A 19,031-nucleotide genomic window follows, 5' to 3' on the forward strand; every position below is an offset into this window, starting at 1 on the left:
ACACCATATATATATATATATATATATATATATATATATATATATATATATATATATTATATATATATAATTTGGGGCCCTAACAGCCATGCGTTCTAGGCCAGAGCACTCCGCCTAAGCCATGGTTATAAGTTTGAATAGACGATCACATGAGTTACGGGGCATGCTAGTTTGATGTAGCCCATTTGATATATTCGTATCCGAGAATCAACAAATTCGACCCCGCATTGTTCACAAAATTTTCTGTCTTCTTTTTCATTTTTGATTACACGATCCTATAGAGATTTAATTCACGAGAGAATTCGGTGTTGGCAAAGAGCTTGCTAAATAACAAAAAATTTGGAATTTAGCTAAAATACATTACCGGTACCTCGAGAGCAAATATTATCAAATTACGTGAAAAGACCAACACGGTGAAGGAAGTAGACTACAGAGCTAGGAGGCTTGAGCATCCACTTGTAAATACCGAAATTTTTTATGAAACTGTGTATGGAGTTTTAATGTTTTTATGTAAAAATATCCAAAAATATCAATTTATAGTAATTATAAATCACGAGAGACCACCGCAAGTGAATCTTGGACTATTTTTTCATTTCCTTTACAATAGTTGATCTTTTGTTCTCATATTTAGACACTAAACATGAGATCATGGTAAAAGCTGCACATAGCCGGTTAAAACAGCAATCCCTAAAATAACGAAAGGTGGAAGGATTACAAACGCTCCAATAGTAGCAAAGAAAACCAAATCGTTCCTTTGAGATACTTCATTCAAGTAAGCTTGTCTTTTAATGTTTCTCTTTTGTGAAATAGTCAATAACTTTGGACTAAACTTCTTCAAATTCTTACCCAATGGAATGGTTAACTCTTCATCTTCATCTCTTGTTCCTACCAATTGCACAAGTTGTTCTCTGATTGTAAGTTTTGAAGATCTTTCGTAACTTGATGATGGTGTTGAGGATGTGAGCTGATCTAGGAGATCAAGCTGAGTGCGAGTGGAAGATAACGGTGCTACAAAATAAGTTAATTAAGACATAATTAGTGCATAGGGAAATATATAAATATTAAAAATATAAGAATACATTAATAAACATTAAAAGTACAATAAAAAAAATGGGTAGATGCAAGGGACGGATCTACAGTTTGAGCAATGGGACACTTGCCCCCCGCTGTAATTTTGGGAATATTTTTTACCCAGGTAAGTTTGCCCCAATTTTTTCAGATCCAGAAGCTTTTTTTCTCGCTGATGACGAGAGGGCGGAAGGTTGAAGATGAGATATTTAGTTTATATTTAAGGTTCGTAACATAAAGAAATCATTTGACTACAACACAACTGATTCGATTCAGAAAAGGAGAAAATAACTTGTAGTTTGATGGAAGAAATGAGTAATTTCAGTGCTTAAATGTATTGGCTTGTATCTTGATGTAGCATGGTTGTGGTAATTAAATTAGGATGAAGATGCTTTTTAGATTTATTTTGAATGGATGAAATTCATTTGAATTGAATGATTTTTACTTAATTTTCATGTTGGGAAACAAGAACAGTGGAATTCAATTTAGAGAAACTCGTTGAGGATATATTACGCACATTGACTAGTACATTGCTTCCACCTTTAACAATGATAATTATATCTTGATTTATCCTCACTAATTGAAAATCCTGAATTCGTCCCTAGTTACGTGTACTCTTAGGAATAGTTAGAAATTATCTTCAATATTAAGAACCAAAAGATGTGTTTTCTATTTTCTATATTTACGAAAATACACCCTGAAACATGTCATTCTAGTTTTCAGGAGTTTCCATTTCTGAAACTAACACGAAACACGAAAATGTTATTGAAGTAGAGTTTTCATGCAATTGGATCTCTTACACTTGAATTTATAACTTTTTGTTATTTGGCCGTCTAAACTTGTTTGACCTCATGAACTTGTCAATTTTGGACTTTTAGATTTGGTACACTTCAAATTTGATAAAAGTAGATTTCATTTAAAGTTTGTCATATTAGCAAATAAGGGTCTCAGAGATCCAAAATGACAAGTTGAGGATGTTAAACAATAAAAATTACATAAGTGTATGATTTGGGAGCTCAACTGCTTTTTGTTATTAAGTTTCTCAAGTTAAAGATTGTATCATTGATAAGAACATACCAGAAATTGGAGAAGGAATTTGTTTATCTTGGTCAGTTGGTCCACTTTCTTCTGATTGAGCTCTACAACAAGGTTGAAGCTTGAACAGATGTTTATGCTTTGGGATTAGAAATTGAGAAGAAGCTGCACTGAAATTTAAGGCCATGGGGTTGGGGATGAATCACTGCATCTAAATTTAGCCTTCATTTCCATGGACTTTTGAGGCTATTATTATTTTCTTTAAATGTCTCTCAATTTTTAGTTTTATATAATAACCACCTCATTTTATTTTATTTAATTATAAATCAAAATAATAGAATTAATTCTCTCATCCACATATTTTATATGTGTCTCTAGAAGATAAGAAGAACCACTTTTCTGAATTGGAATATAGCAGGGGAAGCCCTTTTACAATTTATTACAAGCCCAAGCTTCACTGATATGGAAAAGAGGCCCAGTTTTGTTATTGGATCAATGAAATTGTATCAATGTATAACATATAATCGGAGACTATGCAGTGGTCTATGTCTGCTTAATTTTTTAGATACATATTTGCCTTCATTTTTAACATAATCCAATTACTTTTAGTTATGTCTAGGATATCTAATTTTGGGGTGCAACACTAACAGTGACAGTTGATAGAGGATGGCCCAAAATCGACAGAGGCGGCACGATCGCGTAGCCAGGGATAGGAGGTGGTGACTCAACAGTGGACAATAATACTTGCATCAAGCAAATACAACACCCTTAGTTTATAGGGTCACCTAAAACCACCTTTTCCAAATTGGATTCGGGATTGGGGGGCACAATGGCAGCTTTGTGCGCCCCTCCCTCCCTTCCGACTCTAGCTACATTCTACAACTAAGGCGAGTCCAAATACAACACCCTTAGTTTGTAATTTGTAAATGAAGGATCATCTGAAACCACCCCTTCCAAAGAGGACTTTGGGATCTTGGGATGCAATTATCAAAACTAAAGAAAGCAAGCAAGGAAGAAGAAAATAGAAATGAGAAGAAAAAACGAATTCATGTATTGAAATGAAATTATTTTCAGTAAGTACAACTGTTGAGCAAACTAACAGTAAACACACGTGAATAACATGTATTACAAACCTAACTACCCCTGTAACTAATTTCTGTTTAATTACCTGATATAATCTAATAGCAATGGCACCTCTATGCACTGCTCCCTCCGCAACTAGCTACATGCTACAACTAAGCTTAAAGTTTAACGCTGTAACATTAGACTATGAAGGTTTTTCTCATCTAGTAGAATATGAAGTTCATCTTTACATCATAAATGAAATGGTACACAAAGATATAGATTTGAAAAGAATTCAAAGTAGATTCAACATATAATCAGAACTAAATCAATAATATAGGTGTTTTCCATGCTTACTTTGTCAAGGTTCATCACCATCCAATGGTGGAAAAAACAAAGAAATACTTATTTTGTCAAAAACAAAGTAAGCATAGCCTAATCCCAATAACATAATGCTACTAAATTAACAACTAAAAATCAAATTAAAACCTAAATTAGAACTACATTAATAACATAATGCCACTGACCAGTTTCAGTGGAAGTCACTTTACTTCAAAAGCAAGGTGGAAATAGCATCATCACTCAGATGAGGAAACTTCCATATCGATATCCAACATTCAGGTCAAGGAGAAGTGACTTGCTTTCTGATTCTGGTAGACCGCCTAACCGGAGTAAGAAACTCTTCCTCTGCATTTCCCTACATAACCACAAACAATTAATCATTAAACTTAGTTTCTGAACATGGTTTAAAGTATAGCAGAATAATAGAAAAAAAATGCATACATACATGTTTGATTTGGACTTTTTGGTATGTTGTGAAACTTCCGTAAGAAGATGATCCCATTGAATAATCTGATGAAGCCATGGATTCTCTCCTTGTATTGCTTCTAGACCTTCTCCCTTGGCTCTGAGCTTCACTCGAACCCCTCTGCTCTTCCTTGCTATAAGATGAGCTGTAGCGGGAACTGCTCATTTCTGATGGGCAACACGACTCTTCAAATGTGTTTCGTGTACTCATTGACAAGGGACTGTGATCAGCTTTCTTAGCCCTTGGCACTTGATCTACTGCTGCTGCATTTGGTGGTGCCATGGATATTAGATTCTTCATATAAATGAAAGCAATAACAGCAAGTAGACTTGAAACAGTCAAGGAGATAGTCCCCAACACTGCCTGTCCTAAAAATAGGTTCTTAATCCTATCTACTGCCATGTCCACTGATCCCGTTCTCTGTGTCTCCATTGTTGGAGCATCTGAATCTGAGCTTTCTGTTTCAAAATCAGGCATCGTGGACTCAGTTTCAACTGGACTAACAACAAATTCAGCTACAGGTTGCTGGGGATTGGCGACGTCTGGCTCAGCATTAGGGATTGCAACCCACTCTTCTGCAACATCTGCGTTACTTGGCAGCCCAAATAACTCTGCAATTTCAACTCTAGCTTGGGTCACTTCGGCTGCTAAAATACTATAAGCATTCGCCTCATCAGTCGTCGTCGTCAGCATACTTTCTTCATCTGATTCAGGAACAATAGCAATCCCTGATGCTTCAACAACGCTATAAGGTACCACTATTGCTTCTTGGTACTCAGATCCTTGACCCTTGTCATCTGAAACTTCCTCACTACTTTCATCAGCTGCAGTATTATATCCTCCTTCTACATCTTCTTCAATAAGCTCATCACATTCAACTCTCTCTTCATCTTCAATTTCTGGACCACCTTCATCTTTCTCATGGGCTTCAATTGGTGTAGCATCTTTTTCTTTTTCTTTATGCATGAATTCTGCTAAAAAATTACTGTGCTCCCCCATCAGGTAGTTATCAATTGAGCATTCCTCAAGCAAGATGGTCGTGTTAGCAAACTGCAAGCGACCAGGTTTGTGCCCTTCTGTGAAACTGCTTACCAGATTATGAATAGAAGACAATGATTCATATAACCATTGCCTGAACTTCTGAGCTAGGCCTTCTAAGTTCTCTCTGGTAAACTGTGAAATCTCAGGTGGTACATACAGATTAGGGAAGTTCAGATTATTAAGCACAGAAGGGTCCATGATTGGTGAGTTACTAACTGAGGCCCATAATCCGGCTAGAGCCAGAACAAATAACAAAGCGGTGAACTTTGGTCTCGTTAGGAGATGTCGCTTAGACACCTTCCTTACTTCAATAGCCCCCTCAAATGTGGCGATCGAATTTGGTTCAGATTCTTCCTCCTTTTCCTCTTCTTCTGGCACCACATCACCTGAAGCAACATCTTCAGAGTCTTTCTGTGAATCCATATCACTTTCATCACTTTCTTGTTCACTAAATTCGGAATCAGAAGAACTCTCAGACACAAAACTCTCCTCAAGCCGCTCTCCATATCTTTGCTTGAGATACAGCTCAAGTCGGGGGTTAGGCTTGTAACGACGAAACTGAGGCCTTGGAGCCAAATAATTCGTCTTTGGATCATAAGGAAGCATTAAAGGATCAGCATCAAGTGGTGCTAAAGCAGGACTTGACAAAGACATTAAAGGATCAGCATCAAGTGGTGCTAAAGCAGGACTTGACAAAGAGCTACTGAAAGCCATCGGACTAACCCTGAAACTTGGATCCAGATTTACAGAATCATCTACCGCAGCTGCAGCTTCTGAAAATGAACCCCAACCATCTCCCACAGAGTCAAGATCTTCAGCAAGTGGTGCCAAAGAAGGACTTGGCAAAGGGCTATTAGAAGCCATCGGACTAATCCTGAAACTTGGGTCGAGATTTACAAAATCATCAACCGCAGGTGCAGTCTCCGAAAATAAATCACAACCATCTGCAACAACAGAGTCAAGATCTTCATAACTGGTCATGATTTCCTCTTCCTTATCCTTCAGATAAGTGACTGTTGGATTAAATGAGACCTCCTTCTTCTTGTTCAAACCTTTTTCCGGCTTGAAGTCTGAATCTTCATTTAAAGCTTCATGTCTATTAACAGATGTGTGAACTGACTCACTTCTCTCCGTCAGCATTTTCTTCCTTGGAGTTGCATTGATTTTCGAGGCTGCAGAAATTGTTGGAGACATGAAGTGCTTTGTGCCCTTCGAAGGGGGTGGTGATTTAACATTGACATCTTTACTGTTTTCCTTGTTCTCACTGTCAATAGAGTTCCTCAGCGGATAATCTGCTAAGTCAAGAGAAGAACAACGAGTAAGAAAGTATGGAAAACAATAAACTCTTGTATTATCGCTTGAACATTAACGTGATTGTACACCAGTATATATACACAATACACAGAAAAGTTCTAGTTGCTATGCACAATATAAATCCTAATGATATTAACTACTGCAAGTGGCGATAGGATTAGTAAATAAAATTGAGAGGGAGTGTGTGTTTGATATGTGTAGAGTGTGCAGCAAATTGAGAGAGGGCAAAGAGTGATTCAGTTGCAAAATATTCGTAAAAGTCTCAGCTAAAAATAAACTTTGTTCAATTAAGTTCCATATTCAACAAAAGATCTATTTTGTACATCACCACAAAATTTTGTCTTCATAATAGCTTCTACCAAAATAACAGAGCAAGACCAAAATAACAGAGCAAGGAAGGGGGAACTTTATTTCTAAAACATAGCCAGAAAAAATGGAAAAACAAAACTAGGTAACATAGCAGCAAAGGAGAAAAAATCTTTCTTTTCTAAAATCATAAAAGAAAAAAGATAATACATTTTGTAAAATTTCCTCTCCTGATACCTTCATGATAAAAAAAAAAACAACACATGGACATCTGATGATTCCGCAGACTATCTGAAATCATGATCTATCGGAAACAGATAAAGAAACGAAATCTAAATTCAATTCATGACATTTTAGTGACTTTCTCCAAGTTTCTCATCGATCAAACAATTAAACAAACGATAATTTAAAAGAAAAACAGAAAAGCGAAGGAAGGAAGAAAGAAAGAAGAAAAGGAAGGAGAAAAAACCTGAAGGACTATTAGCAGGAGTGTTAGGGTTAAACCCAGATCTTGGGTTTGGAACAATGGAAGGCTGTTTCTTAGCAAAAGGATTGCCGGTGAAACTTCTCCTCATCGGGTTACTGATCTCTGAATACCTTGGAGTAGTTGGCTTGCTCGGTGACGGGGATGAAGAAGAAATGCTCTTGCTTTGAGGCGCAGCCATGATAGCGAGAGTTTCTTTCTTTGAATGGAAACAAAATCAAATAGATTTTGAATTAATAGAATCGCAGGGAGAGAGTTTGATAGAATGGGAGTGAGGACTGGAAATAGCATTCGCCAACGGCTACTTTTGAAAGGAATTGCTAGATTTTAATGCGTAGGTTCTGACCGTTGAAAAGACTGGAAAGAGTATAGCCTTTAGATTTATTTTACTTTTTATTTAATTTATGGTAAGATTTATTGTCTTTTTTATTTTGGAAAGTGCAAATTTCATATATAAATTTAATTTTAACGTTCTCGCTCAGTGTTTGCAACGGCTGGGGTGAGCTGTCGTGTGCTCATACTCCGCTGCAAAATGGGGTCGTTATCTCCCTCGCCTTGATGTTGAATAGCCAAAGTTATATCTTTCTTAAATGGGGGAGAAAGGTGGAAATAAAAAGTTGTTTTAGAATATGATTAATTTTGGTTTTATGTTATTAAAATTTTGAAAATGTTAGTTTGATTTTTATTAATTAAATTTATCAAATAAATTTATCGATAAATTGAATTAATTTTATACAAAAAAAAATTATTAATTATTTATAATTATATTAGTAATACATTAAATATTTTAGATACTTAAAAAATATATATAATTCTTCAAACAAAAAATATATAATTAATTTATATGTAGCATATTTTAAACATATATACACATTATATTTGGTGTGTACTCATCCAGATATGCACATAAAATAAAATAGATGGAATTTGAAATTTATTTTAAAAAACCCAACTCAATTTAGTTTGCCATATATATAAAATATTTTTTTAACTGGATTAAAAAAAAATTAGTATTTTGTAAAAAAAAACACTAGATTAATATCTAATATATTATAATTAAATCTATAAACATGCCTTGTCTCTCACAATCTAATTAAAAAAATATTATATAATATTAAAAAGATTAGTGTTTTGTAAAAAAAAAAAAAACAAGATTAATATCAAATATATTATAATTAAAACTATAAACATACCTCGTATCTCATGCATTATATGTTATAAGTAAGTAGCATTGAGCAAAAAGTCCAAAAATCAAAAACCAAACAAATAACCAGACTGAAATTTTTATTTTGGCTTGCTTATTTTAAAATTTTGGTTTGGTCGTGACCTCTGTGTGATAGCGATAACTCGTGTAGCTCGTTCCCTACTAGTAGATCTGTTTAAAAGCCCACTGGCCCGCCCAGTCCGTCCAAGCCCACTCTTCAAAGATTGGGCTTGGACATATATATTTCGTAATAGACCCGATCCAACCCAAGCCCGTTTAGATCCGAATACAAAGTGGGTTAGGCTTGGGATTTATCTCAAAACCCAGGCCCGGCCCAACCCGGTCCAAAATTTTAAAAATAATTTTAATTCAATAAACTTTATATTCCAAAAATAAAAAATTTAAATTTCTTAAAATTACAAATTTCCAAACCATTCAAATACAAAACAAGTTATAAAACTCTCTATATGCAATTAATTTCACATGTATATTTATGTTACTGATTTATTTATTGGTATGAAAGGAGTATTTTTTATATTTAGGATTGGGTTAATTGATTTTTATTGAAATAATCCTCTAAAGTTTAGTTTATTGTATTGTATAATTATAGTATAATTTTTAGTTTAATTTTAATTTTTAAAAAATACAAAGATATTAGTTGGGTCGGGTCGGGTCGGGTTGGGAATTAATTCTCTTAGCCTGACCCAGCCCGGCCCGAGCCTGCTGTAAATATAGTGCGTGCTTGATTGGGCTTGGACAAAGTAATTACATGACAAGCTCGGTTAGGCCCGGCCCAAGCTCAACCCGGTCCAGCCCATGAACAGGTCTACCTGTTAGTTCATGAAATGGATCGAAGCTAGTAAAGTAAATAAAGAGGAGCGAAGCAGCTTAATTAGTAGTAGAATAGTTCCGTGATTTTGTTCAAGTGATTCGGTTTTCAATTTTATTTTATTTGGTATTTAGTTATCGGCACGGTTATTTTGTAAAAAAAATTGGTCTAACCGAAACCGAACCAAAATTATTTATAAATATAAAAAATATAATTTTAATTTTTACTTATATTATGAGCATTTGGGGAAAGAGTATATCATTTATATTTATTTATTTTTTATTTAATTTATGGTAAGATTTGTCTTTTTTTTTTTGTAATTTGGTAAGATTTGTCTTCTTTATTTTGAAAAAACAAATTAAAAAGATAAAAGTCAGACTAAATTCTAATGTTTTTGGAAAGTGCAGATTGAGTCTAATATTTTTGAAAAGTGCAGATTTAACATATTATGTAGAATCGTTTTTAAATATGATTAATTTTGATTTTATGTTTTTAAAATTTTGAAAATGTTAGTTTGATTTTTATTTAATTATCGGATCGGATCTATCAAATAAATCTATCGATAAATTGAACCAGTTTCGTACAAAAAAAAGATTATTAATTATTTATAATTATATTAGTAATACATTAAATATTTTAGATATTTAATAAAAAATGTGATTAATTTATATATAGCACATTTTATATATATATTATGTTTAGTGTGGACTCATCCAAACATGCACATAAAATAGATTGAATTTGAAATTTATTTTAAAAAACCAATTCAACCTCGCATATATATAACTAGATTAAAAAAAATTAGTGTTTTGTCAAAAAAAAATCTAGTTTAATATGTTAAAAAAAACTTTAAACACACCTTGTATCGTACAATGTACATGCATAAGATGTTATGAGTATGGTTCTCAAAAATGGACCGATCGATTGGACTAGTTCAATCGCCAAATTTCTGGTCCGGTTATACTACTTTAGGATCAATATTAATGATCTCATTTGAACTGATGAACCGAAATTAAATTTATTTCATCCGGATTTTTATTAGAAAAATTATTTTATTTTAACAAAAAATTAATTTTTGAAAAATGCCTATTTAGTACTAAGGTTTTAAACTTATTACAAACCCACCTCTTTACCTTTTGATAACGTGATACCAAATACTTTCTGATAATGAGCCTTAAGTTACCTGAGAAGAAAGAAAACAGTCAGACAGGGGGCCGGAGACCGGCGAACCCTCTCTAATGCCTAAGTTAGTATGAGAAATAGGATTAATTACAAATTTGGACCTATTTGAATCTTTATTTATATATTAGAACTAGTTACTTCACTTATTACCAATCTAGACCCTTTCAATTGATTTGGACCAAAATACCCTCACTTTCTTCATAACTATAACATCATCATCTCCACCCTAGTCGCATTCGTCATTAACTTGGCTAAGACCTCCTTTATCCTTCTCCATACTCCGGTCACCGAGAAATGCAGGGATCTAAAAGAAAGTAAAACATTAACGTTAGATCTGGGTGTAAATACGGGGATCTAAGCAAAAGAGGAAAATCAGAGAGAATATCTGAGGAAGAAGAAGAAGAGAACGCTCACCAAAGGGTCTCCGCCATTCAAAAATCCTCCACCGTTGAGGCAATTGTCACCATCGATCGAAGAAGGCCAACACCGGAGAAGGGAAGTGCCACTGTCGGTGAAGAGTCGGCAGCCATGGGAGAAAATGGAAGTTGTTATAGAAGGTGAGGCTTCGGTTTGTCTTTGAGATAGGAAGAGAGTATGGCAGCCATGGATAGGTAAGGAACTTTAGGTCTTTTCAAAGGTTGAAAAAGATTCAGGAAGATGGTGGCTGCGTAAAGATTTTTGATGTCTTTATCAATGATTTAATTGCTGAGTATCTCAAGTTGCCGCTTCTCTTCTCGTTTTTTTTTTTTTGTTCTTTTCTGCTGCCTTTTGATCATGTTGCATATATAATTCGCGTTGTCGCGTTGCCATATAACGCGACATAATATATAAACTATTCTTTGTCGCGTTGTCGTGTTTTCATAACGCGATAGATAACACAAGCTAAACTATGCCGCGTTAAAGGTGAGGCTATTTTTGTCCAAATAAGGTTAAAGTGTCTGGATTGGTAAGAAGTTGGAGAAATAGACTTAGTATTTAAACGGGCTTTCAAATTGGCCCAAATTTATAATTTTTCCATGAGAAATACGTAACTTAATAGATATTTAGTGAAAGTAGTTAGTGTAGAATTGTGTACCTGATTCCTGATTTCTGTGCTATTTATAGACATTTATTTACACTAGTGTTTGTGCCATTGCACACGTGTCAGCTTGTCATTGGTTCGAAATCTATATTTCCGTAATGAAGTGATTTGAGCGTGCTTTTTGGAATCCGAAGCTCATTCCCTACATTAATTCCAAAAAGACCATTCCTAGCTGGATGGACTGACCAGATATATGAAATAATAGGTATGGACTTATTTGCTTAAGCTCATTACATTATTTCGTACCATATCACCTTTAAACTATCGATGTGAGATATCCACAAACTCGGGTAATTAGTATCGGCGGTCACTAAAGTTTGTAGAATATCTTCAAGAGGTTGTAAAAATTCAATTTGTCTTAATAAAATTAAATTGTCTTAATAAAATTATTTAAGTTTGTTTTGTCCTAATAAAATCGCTTTGAATGTCTTTTAGTCTTTTTTTTTTATCGAAAGTGATAACATGACGTCTAAACGTCACGTCAGCGATACCTGACAAATTAAAAAAATGTAATTACATATTTTAATTGATATTCGATATAACACGTTGGTTAATTTGTGGTTAAAATTTTAAATGACAATCCTTGTTTGCTTTAGTTAATTTTATTGAAACAAATTAAATTTTTTTTTTAATCTTTTAAATACATTATCCAAACTTTTGTGGCTACCGGTGCTAATTACCCCGATAAACTCTAAGCGAAAGATATTCAATTTCCACCAGCTGTTAAGCACACCCATTAGCACTGCTTGGATTGAGCTTTCTCACTCTTCCAATGCTTCTTCCTTAGCCCATAACACACGTAGCACTCAAGCTAGGAATTTTTTTATGGTAACAAACTCCTTTATTTTACATACACATTGATTATTTATATTATATCCACAAACTTATACGAATAGCAATTTTTTATTTCTGATTCTGCATTAATTATATATCTATTGTTTCTATAAAAAATCATATTTTTGATAATTTAATAATAGACTCGGAGATTAATACTTTTAAATTTGGTGAAATATTTGATTTTTTTGTTCAAGTAGCACAAAATAAAATATATATTTTATTTTATCTTTTGAATTTTTTTCACATCTAATCATATGTTTGTGATCTATTACTAACTAGCGATAAAATGACGATTATATGAAGTGTAGACGACAAGATTAATGATCGAAAAGACAATTTGATGAATTATTTATCAAATCGATCCAACTTATCAACGTTAGGGGTAAAATTGCTCTTGGTTGCTAACGCTAGTAGACCTGTATCTGGGCTTGGACCAGGCCTAACCGGGCTTGTCACATAATTACTTTGTCTAAGCTCACACTATATTTACATCGGGCTCGGACCGAGTTGGGCCAAGCTAAAATAACTAATTCTCAAGCCCAACCCGGCACGGCCCAACTAATATCATTGTATTTTTTAAAAATTAAAATTAAACTAAAAAATTATACTATAAATAATAAAATACAATAAACTAAATTTTAGAGGATTATTTCAATAAAAATCAATTAACTCAATCCTAAATAAAAAAAAATATTTTTTTTGATAGTAATAAATAAAATAGTAACAAAAATATGTACATGTTCACTAATTTTAAAAAATATATGGTTTGGAAATCTTTATGTTGAAGAATTTTAAAATTTTTATTTTTGGAATATAAAGTTTATTAAACAATAAAAGTTATTAAATTACAATTTCGGGCTGGGCTGGGCCTGGGTTTTGAGGCAAATCTCAAGCCCAACCTACCCTATATGCGGGCCTAAACGGGCTTGGGCTGGACTAGGCCTATTACGAAACATATACGTCCAAGTCCAGTCTTTGAAGGGCGGGCTTGGACGGGCTGGGCGGACCAGTGGGCTTTTGAACAGATATAAACGCTAAGGATAAAATTGCACCATTTTAGACGTTAAGAATAAATTTGCACATAGTTGTAAATGTTAGCAATATTTGTTATACTTTTTTTTCAATAAAAAATTATGATTAAATAATAAAGTTGTATAATTAAAACAAACTATATATGAAATAATGATATATGGGATCACGCTGGAAACTTTTGGAATTGCTTAATATTGGATCATTTTTGTAACAAAAATATTTTGTAACAAAAGTAGTCAAACGTAATGTAGATAAGGAAAAAAATAGAATATTATATTTTGGAATTATGTGTTAATTTTTGGCAACTTTTGCTGTCATTAAAGATGCTCTTAACTGCTTTGCAGGAAATTTAAGGTTTTTTTTGGATCAACTGGACCTAATTAATTATCTTTCTGTAATAGGAATGAGCAAAGCAAGAGTCTATTAGGAATTAAAATTAGATTTAGTCCTAATAAGTGGCATATAAATAAAATATTATGTCACATCTAAATCTTAATCTAAGATAATTAGTATTAGATAAAATTTTGTCTCCTTCTCCTCAAGAGTCGCATCCCCCTCCCCTCTCTCGATATGTGGTCTCAATTCGTAGATCAATCACAACTCCTCCTAGACTTGCTTAGTGTAGATGTTGTGGGATCAGTAATGCATGATCTAGTTTGTATCCTTCCGCTGCTATTCAACAGTTTTGCTCTACAATAGGTAACCCATTGCACCGTTATATTCGGGTTCTTGGCTCGCATCTTTTCCCATAAAGTAACCAATTAAACCGCTACAATAGGTAACCTAGCTATGATCTAGTTCGTATCCTTCAGCTTTTGATTTCACTCCTCAAGAGTTTCCTTCACTTTATGATGCATCCGCAGATACTCATTCGTTAGTTGGTGGGCGGTCATATTGCCTTTATCCCCTTTTGGAAGGTGTGATATATCCAGAGTGTGATTGAAGATCTTTGTATATACCATTTCAAATGGTGACTTCCTAGTTCCCGAATGTATAGACCCGTTATAAGCGAAATATGCCTGAGACAAACCAAGTCTCACATCTTGGGCTTGTCCTTACACTTGCTTCTTAGTAAGTTCCCTAGGGTCCGATTAACAACTTATATCTGACCATTAGTTTGCGGATGTGCAGTTGTATTGAACTTTAAGGTCGTATCAAAGAGATCCCATAACGTCCGCCAAAAGTGGCTTAGAAATTTTGTATCTCGATCTGAGATAATACTTTTTGGTACCCCGTGTAATCTTACGACCTCTTTGAAAAACAGTTTGGTGATCGCTGAGGCATCACTTATCTTTCGACATGGGATAAAATGGGCCATTTAAGAGAACCTGTCAACCACAATGAAAATGGAGTCCACGCCCCTCTGGGTTCTAGGCAAATCGAGGATGAAATCCATGGATAAGTCTTCCCATACAATCTCGGGCACCGGTAGTGGCAAATGTAGGCCGACGTTTGTCACATGTCCCTTGGAGGTTTGACAAATGTAATATTTCTCCACTAAATGGGCGATATTCATTCTTATCTTAGGCCATAAATATCGGGAGCTCACTGTTTCGTACGGGTTGTCTCTCCCCAAGTGCCCTCATAGACTTCCTCCATGTAAATCTCGAATGACTTTCTCCCGGATGGACGTGCATGGTAAACAAAGTTGGTTACCTCTCATAAGATATTCATCCAATAGATGATATGCCCCATCCCCATCTTGGTTCCTGCATCTCTCCCAAATGCCTCCAAAGTCAGGATCCGCCTTATAATCTCATCGGATGTGCTCAGAACAATCTACCTCCAGATTCACTGTCTTCAAAAGGGCTACCCTTCGACTTAGGGCATCTGCCACATTGTTATGTGTTCCAGCCTTGTGGATAAGTTTGTAGGGGAACTTATCTATAAAAGGAGTAAGGGGTTTGACACTCGATAGCTACTTAAAATCCTTTGCTGAAACATACCCCTATAATCGGTGCATCAACATAGTTCGATAACTTTGCAGATTGACTTAGATTCACTAATATTCTTTGATGTCGTTTTCACTACTTTTCTTTCAGCCTACATAGTGATCAACCACTAACTCATCTCAACTTCCATCTCCCCCTTCTTGACAACCAACTAGGCTTTCTCACTAGATAACTTGGCATATTCTTTGGAAGCCTCGACATCTTAGCTCTTGAGTGCCTTTTTAGCCTCTTTGAGCTCTTTGTTTTTAATGGCCATCTCGCTACACAACTTATTTAGCTCTTTTTGAAGAAGGGTTTCTTTCCCCTTTAGAGTAGCCACTCTAGTTCAAGTTAGGCCTTCTCTACCTGCAAATTCCGACTCTTTAGAGACTCATACATAAAATTATTTTCATCAAAAGCTTCCATAAGTTTTTCTCAACTACATCATCTCCCTCAGATTGTTATCGACTTTTTTTAGCATTTTCTTTCCTTTCCTTGGACACCTCTTGATGTTGAGCGATTTCCGTAAGTGCACGGTTTCGCTTGTAGTAATAAAAAGATATCGATCCCACAGGGAGCGTTTTTTCACAAAAACTTATTTTGATATGGTTTAAATATGTCTTTAGGTTTATTTAATAGATAGTCGTTAATTGAATTGGATTTGAGATTGAATTAATAAGAATCATATTAGAATTACATGTTAGAATGTTAGAAATCAATTCTGTCTTGAGATTAGATTACAAGACAAAAACATTTAGCGTTTAAAAATAAGAGAAGAGTTGAACTCGTTTGCATTAAGCAAAGATACCAACTTTAAACTTTGTAAAAATTATTAGTGTGTAATAAATGAAAACTCTTTCAATTAGAAGGCTTTGAACTGTAGAGAATCCCCCTGATGTTGAGTAGATTTCTACCTTAACCAAGTTTATACTTATTTCCGATAAGCCGATCCAACGATCATATCGTCCATAAATACGAACTTGTTCAAGTGTTCAACAAAGTTTCCTTGTAAAGATGAGGATTAAATTCGTTTTAATGAAAACACCAGAATCTTACTTCGGATTAATTACCAAAGTAACTATATAAAAATATATTGAATTGCATTAATTTTTATTAGATGAATTGTGAATTGATTCAAGTTTATAGAGAACATTAAACATGAAAGCATTCGAAATGACATTCGAGTTCCGGGTCGTCAATCCTTTCCTCAAACCTCGTTAGTGTTTGTCAGGCTCCAGGGTCGCATCCGCTGCTTGATCTTCTCGCTGAATCTTCGGAATAGAGATGATGTTTCTTCTACCGAAATGTAAACTAGTCTTCGAACAGATCTTAATCTAAATATAATTGCTACTGTGTTTGTCAGTAATCTAAGAACAATTAGTATACATCAGATTGCTTTTACAAAATTGAAATCTAAACTCTGAATCGTTTTGACTCAGAATTTCTGCACTTAATCTTAATTAATCTAACTCTCTTTAACTCTGAAATCAACTCTTTGTTTATAGATGTTGAAGAGTCGTGTTGAAGGTTCGTGTCCGATGCGAAGAGACGTTTCTATCCACCCGAACAGACGTGATTCTTTGAAATAAAACATGTGAAATTGATGCTGAAAAACTTACTGATCCTACCGAGATCATAGAATCCCTGCCGAGATTAGGGAGCAGTTTTCAGTCTTCAGAACGAAAGGGCGAATTGCCTCAAAACAGCGTGTCGCGATCGAGATTAGGGAATCTCGATCGCGACACGGGATCTTCTTCCCGAGTCCGTCATTTCTCGTCCTCCTTGTATCGGTGCGCTAAATTTCCTCGTCTTTTGGTTCGTAATTTAGGGTTTTTCCTTCATTTTTGACCTATTTTCGTTCCTATTTGGATTTTACCAAATATTTAAGTACCTTGCATGAAAGAAACATATTCGGACGTAAAATTACTCTAAATAGATATAAACAGCATGATTTCATAGCAAAACTAATGTAAATATTAATGATATTTTGGGTATATTTTGGGCTTAACACTTGACATGTCTTCTATTTGGTCATCTACCAAGCTTCTATTGGCTCTCTCGTTTGACATCCCTCTGTTTGACTTGTTGAATAGATATCACATACGTATCTATAAAAGCCTCGAAGAAAACACACATATTCCTTTAACACTTTAGCCAATCTTTCCGATAGATGCAACACAAAAAGGTTAACACAAATATAACATACCTTCTATTGCTCCTAATAAGGGGAATTAGTTCTAAAGGGTGTGAATAGAACTATTGAGTAATTTACGCCTTTAAAAACTTTTCTTAATCAAGTCAACAAACACACAGCGGATGATCTCAGTATTAGAGGCAATTTTAGTCTACTGAGATTTTCAGTAATTCAGCCTACTAAGATTGCTTCAGCTTCTCATAATTCCCAACTCAGATGGTGACTCTTTTATCAGAGGTTTTGAAGATATGAATGTATGCACGGTTTAACGAGTGCTCGGAGTATGAATGTGTGAGATAAAGTTCAGAGCATAAAATAATTCAGTAGAAGTAAAGGCAAAAGCAGGGAAAGAAATACTCAGCAGATTTATACTAGTTTGGCCTCTTGCCTATATCCAGTCCTCAGAATACCTTCTTATGAGCTTTAATCCAATATCGATCTCTTTCAAAGGTAGAGAACAAACCTTTATAGAATAGTCTAAGTTTGAATAAAGTACCTTCACTCAACACTTAATTAAAACACTGCTTATAACCAAAGCAACAAATTACTACTGATTTAAAATTGAACGATTATAATTTATTTAGATAAGAAATATGTTTGAACTAATCTCTCTCTAATCAATTACACATATATGAACTTGATTTGTATTTTGCACTTTACTCTGTTTTTAGCTTTTTACAATATATCTCATATATGCTTGAATTGCTCGCTTCATTTTTTTAATTGTTCTTGAGCTTTACTTATATAGGCAGAGATTAAAACTAGTTGTTTGAATCTAGAAGGAGACAGTTAAGAAGAAATGTACTCTGTCTTCTCTGGGATTTCTAGTTCCTTTGTTGAATTTTCCAAATGCGGAAACTAGCCATTTCAGACTCAGAAGACCGTTGAATGTTGACAAGCTTCATCCACTAATCTTCTCTAGTTTCTGATCTTATATACTGTAGGCTAGTCCGTTTCCATTTTTTGTGTATGTGAGAGAGATGGGTTGTTTTTACGGAGATGAATATCTTCTGCATTTTATCCATAATGGGTAAGCTGTTGGGGAAGATGATGTAATTGTCTTCTTATGAGTTTGGACTTGGGCTTCTAGTTGTGGGCTTGCTTCTGGCTGGACCTTTATTTTGCTAAAGGCTTTTTTGCTTTCTTTTATATAGAAGTAGCCTAATATGCCTTATACAATTTTTAATACTTAAACAAAATTGTTAGATAACAAAGACATATTTAATTCTGAATTTTAATTACTTGAGAGATCTAATTCCTTAATTGTAATTTTTGTCATACTCAAAACTTCACCAAAATTGGGTTTCAACGCCTTCTTAATGCTCTAAAGGGAGAAATCGTAGGTGATGATACAATTACGATTAGAGATCCTTCGATAGTGCGAGGACAACATAAACATCTTTGCCATATAATATATTTTCCAAGTCAGGCACATCCTAATGCACCCATTCTTGGTACGACCCTATTGTGATATTTAGACATTTCATGGTATCAAGAGAAAAACAAGGTTCCCTAGCACAAATTCCCTCCATTTTTGGACCCTCATTGTAGAGTCAAGGCTGCTAGATTCACCGGAACTTGACTCATGGCTCGACTCACTATCAACATCCATAATATCATTCC

The 19,031-nt window shown here is 34.4% G+C and overlaps 2 protein-coding genes across 3 annotated transcripts; both read right to left on the reverse strand.

Annotated features, from left to right (window-relative positions):
* Positions 1-558: 558 nt before the first annotated feature.
* On the reverse strand, positions 559-2,364 carry LOC136226852 (uncharacterized). Its single transcript, XM_066015526.1, has 2 exons — positions 2,146-2,364; positions 559-1,008 (listed from the first exon to the last, which is right to left on the reverse strand). Exons 1-2 carry the CDS (start codon positions 2,288-2,290, stop codon positions 647-649), a joined length of 507 nt encoding a protein of 168 aa, XP_065871598.1. The 5' UTR covers positions 2,291-2,364; the 3' UTR covers positions 559-646.
* A 1,026-nt stretch (positions 2,365-3,390) lies between these two features.
* Positions 3,391-7,434, reverse strand: LOC136225832 (uncharacterized). 2 transcript variants are annotated; one of them, XM_066013950.1, is made up of 3 exons: positions 7,104-7,434; positions 3,953-6,309; positions 3,391-3,862 (listed from the first exon to the last, which is right to left on the reverse strand). In XM_066013950.1, exons 1-3 carry the CDS (start codon positions 7,297-7,299, stop codon positions 3,788-3,790), a joined length of 2,628 nt encoding a protein of 875 aa, XP_065870022.1. In that variant the 5' UTR covers positions 7,300-7,434; the 3' UTR covers positions 3,391-3,787. The 2 variants fall into 2 exon arrangements, with proteins under 2 accessions (XP_065870022.1, XP_065870023.1); XM_066013951.1 differs by having other exon boundaries at positions 3,953-6,306; positions 7,104-7,433.
* Between the last annotated feature and the right edge of the window lie 11,597 nt (positions 7,435-19,031).

Source organism: Euphorbia lathyris, chromosome 4, assembly GCF_963576675.1.
Source record: "Euphorbia lathyris chromosome 4, ddEupLath1.1, whole genome shotgun sequence".
Taxonomy (NCBI): Eukaryota; Viridiplantae; Streptophyta; class Magnoliopsida; order Malpighiales; family Euphorbiaceae; genus Euphorbia; species Euphorbia lathyris.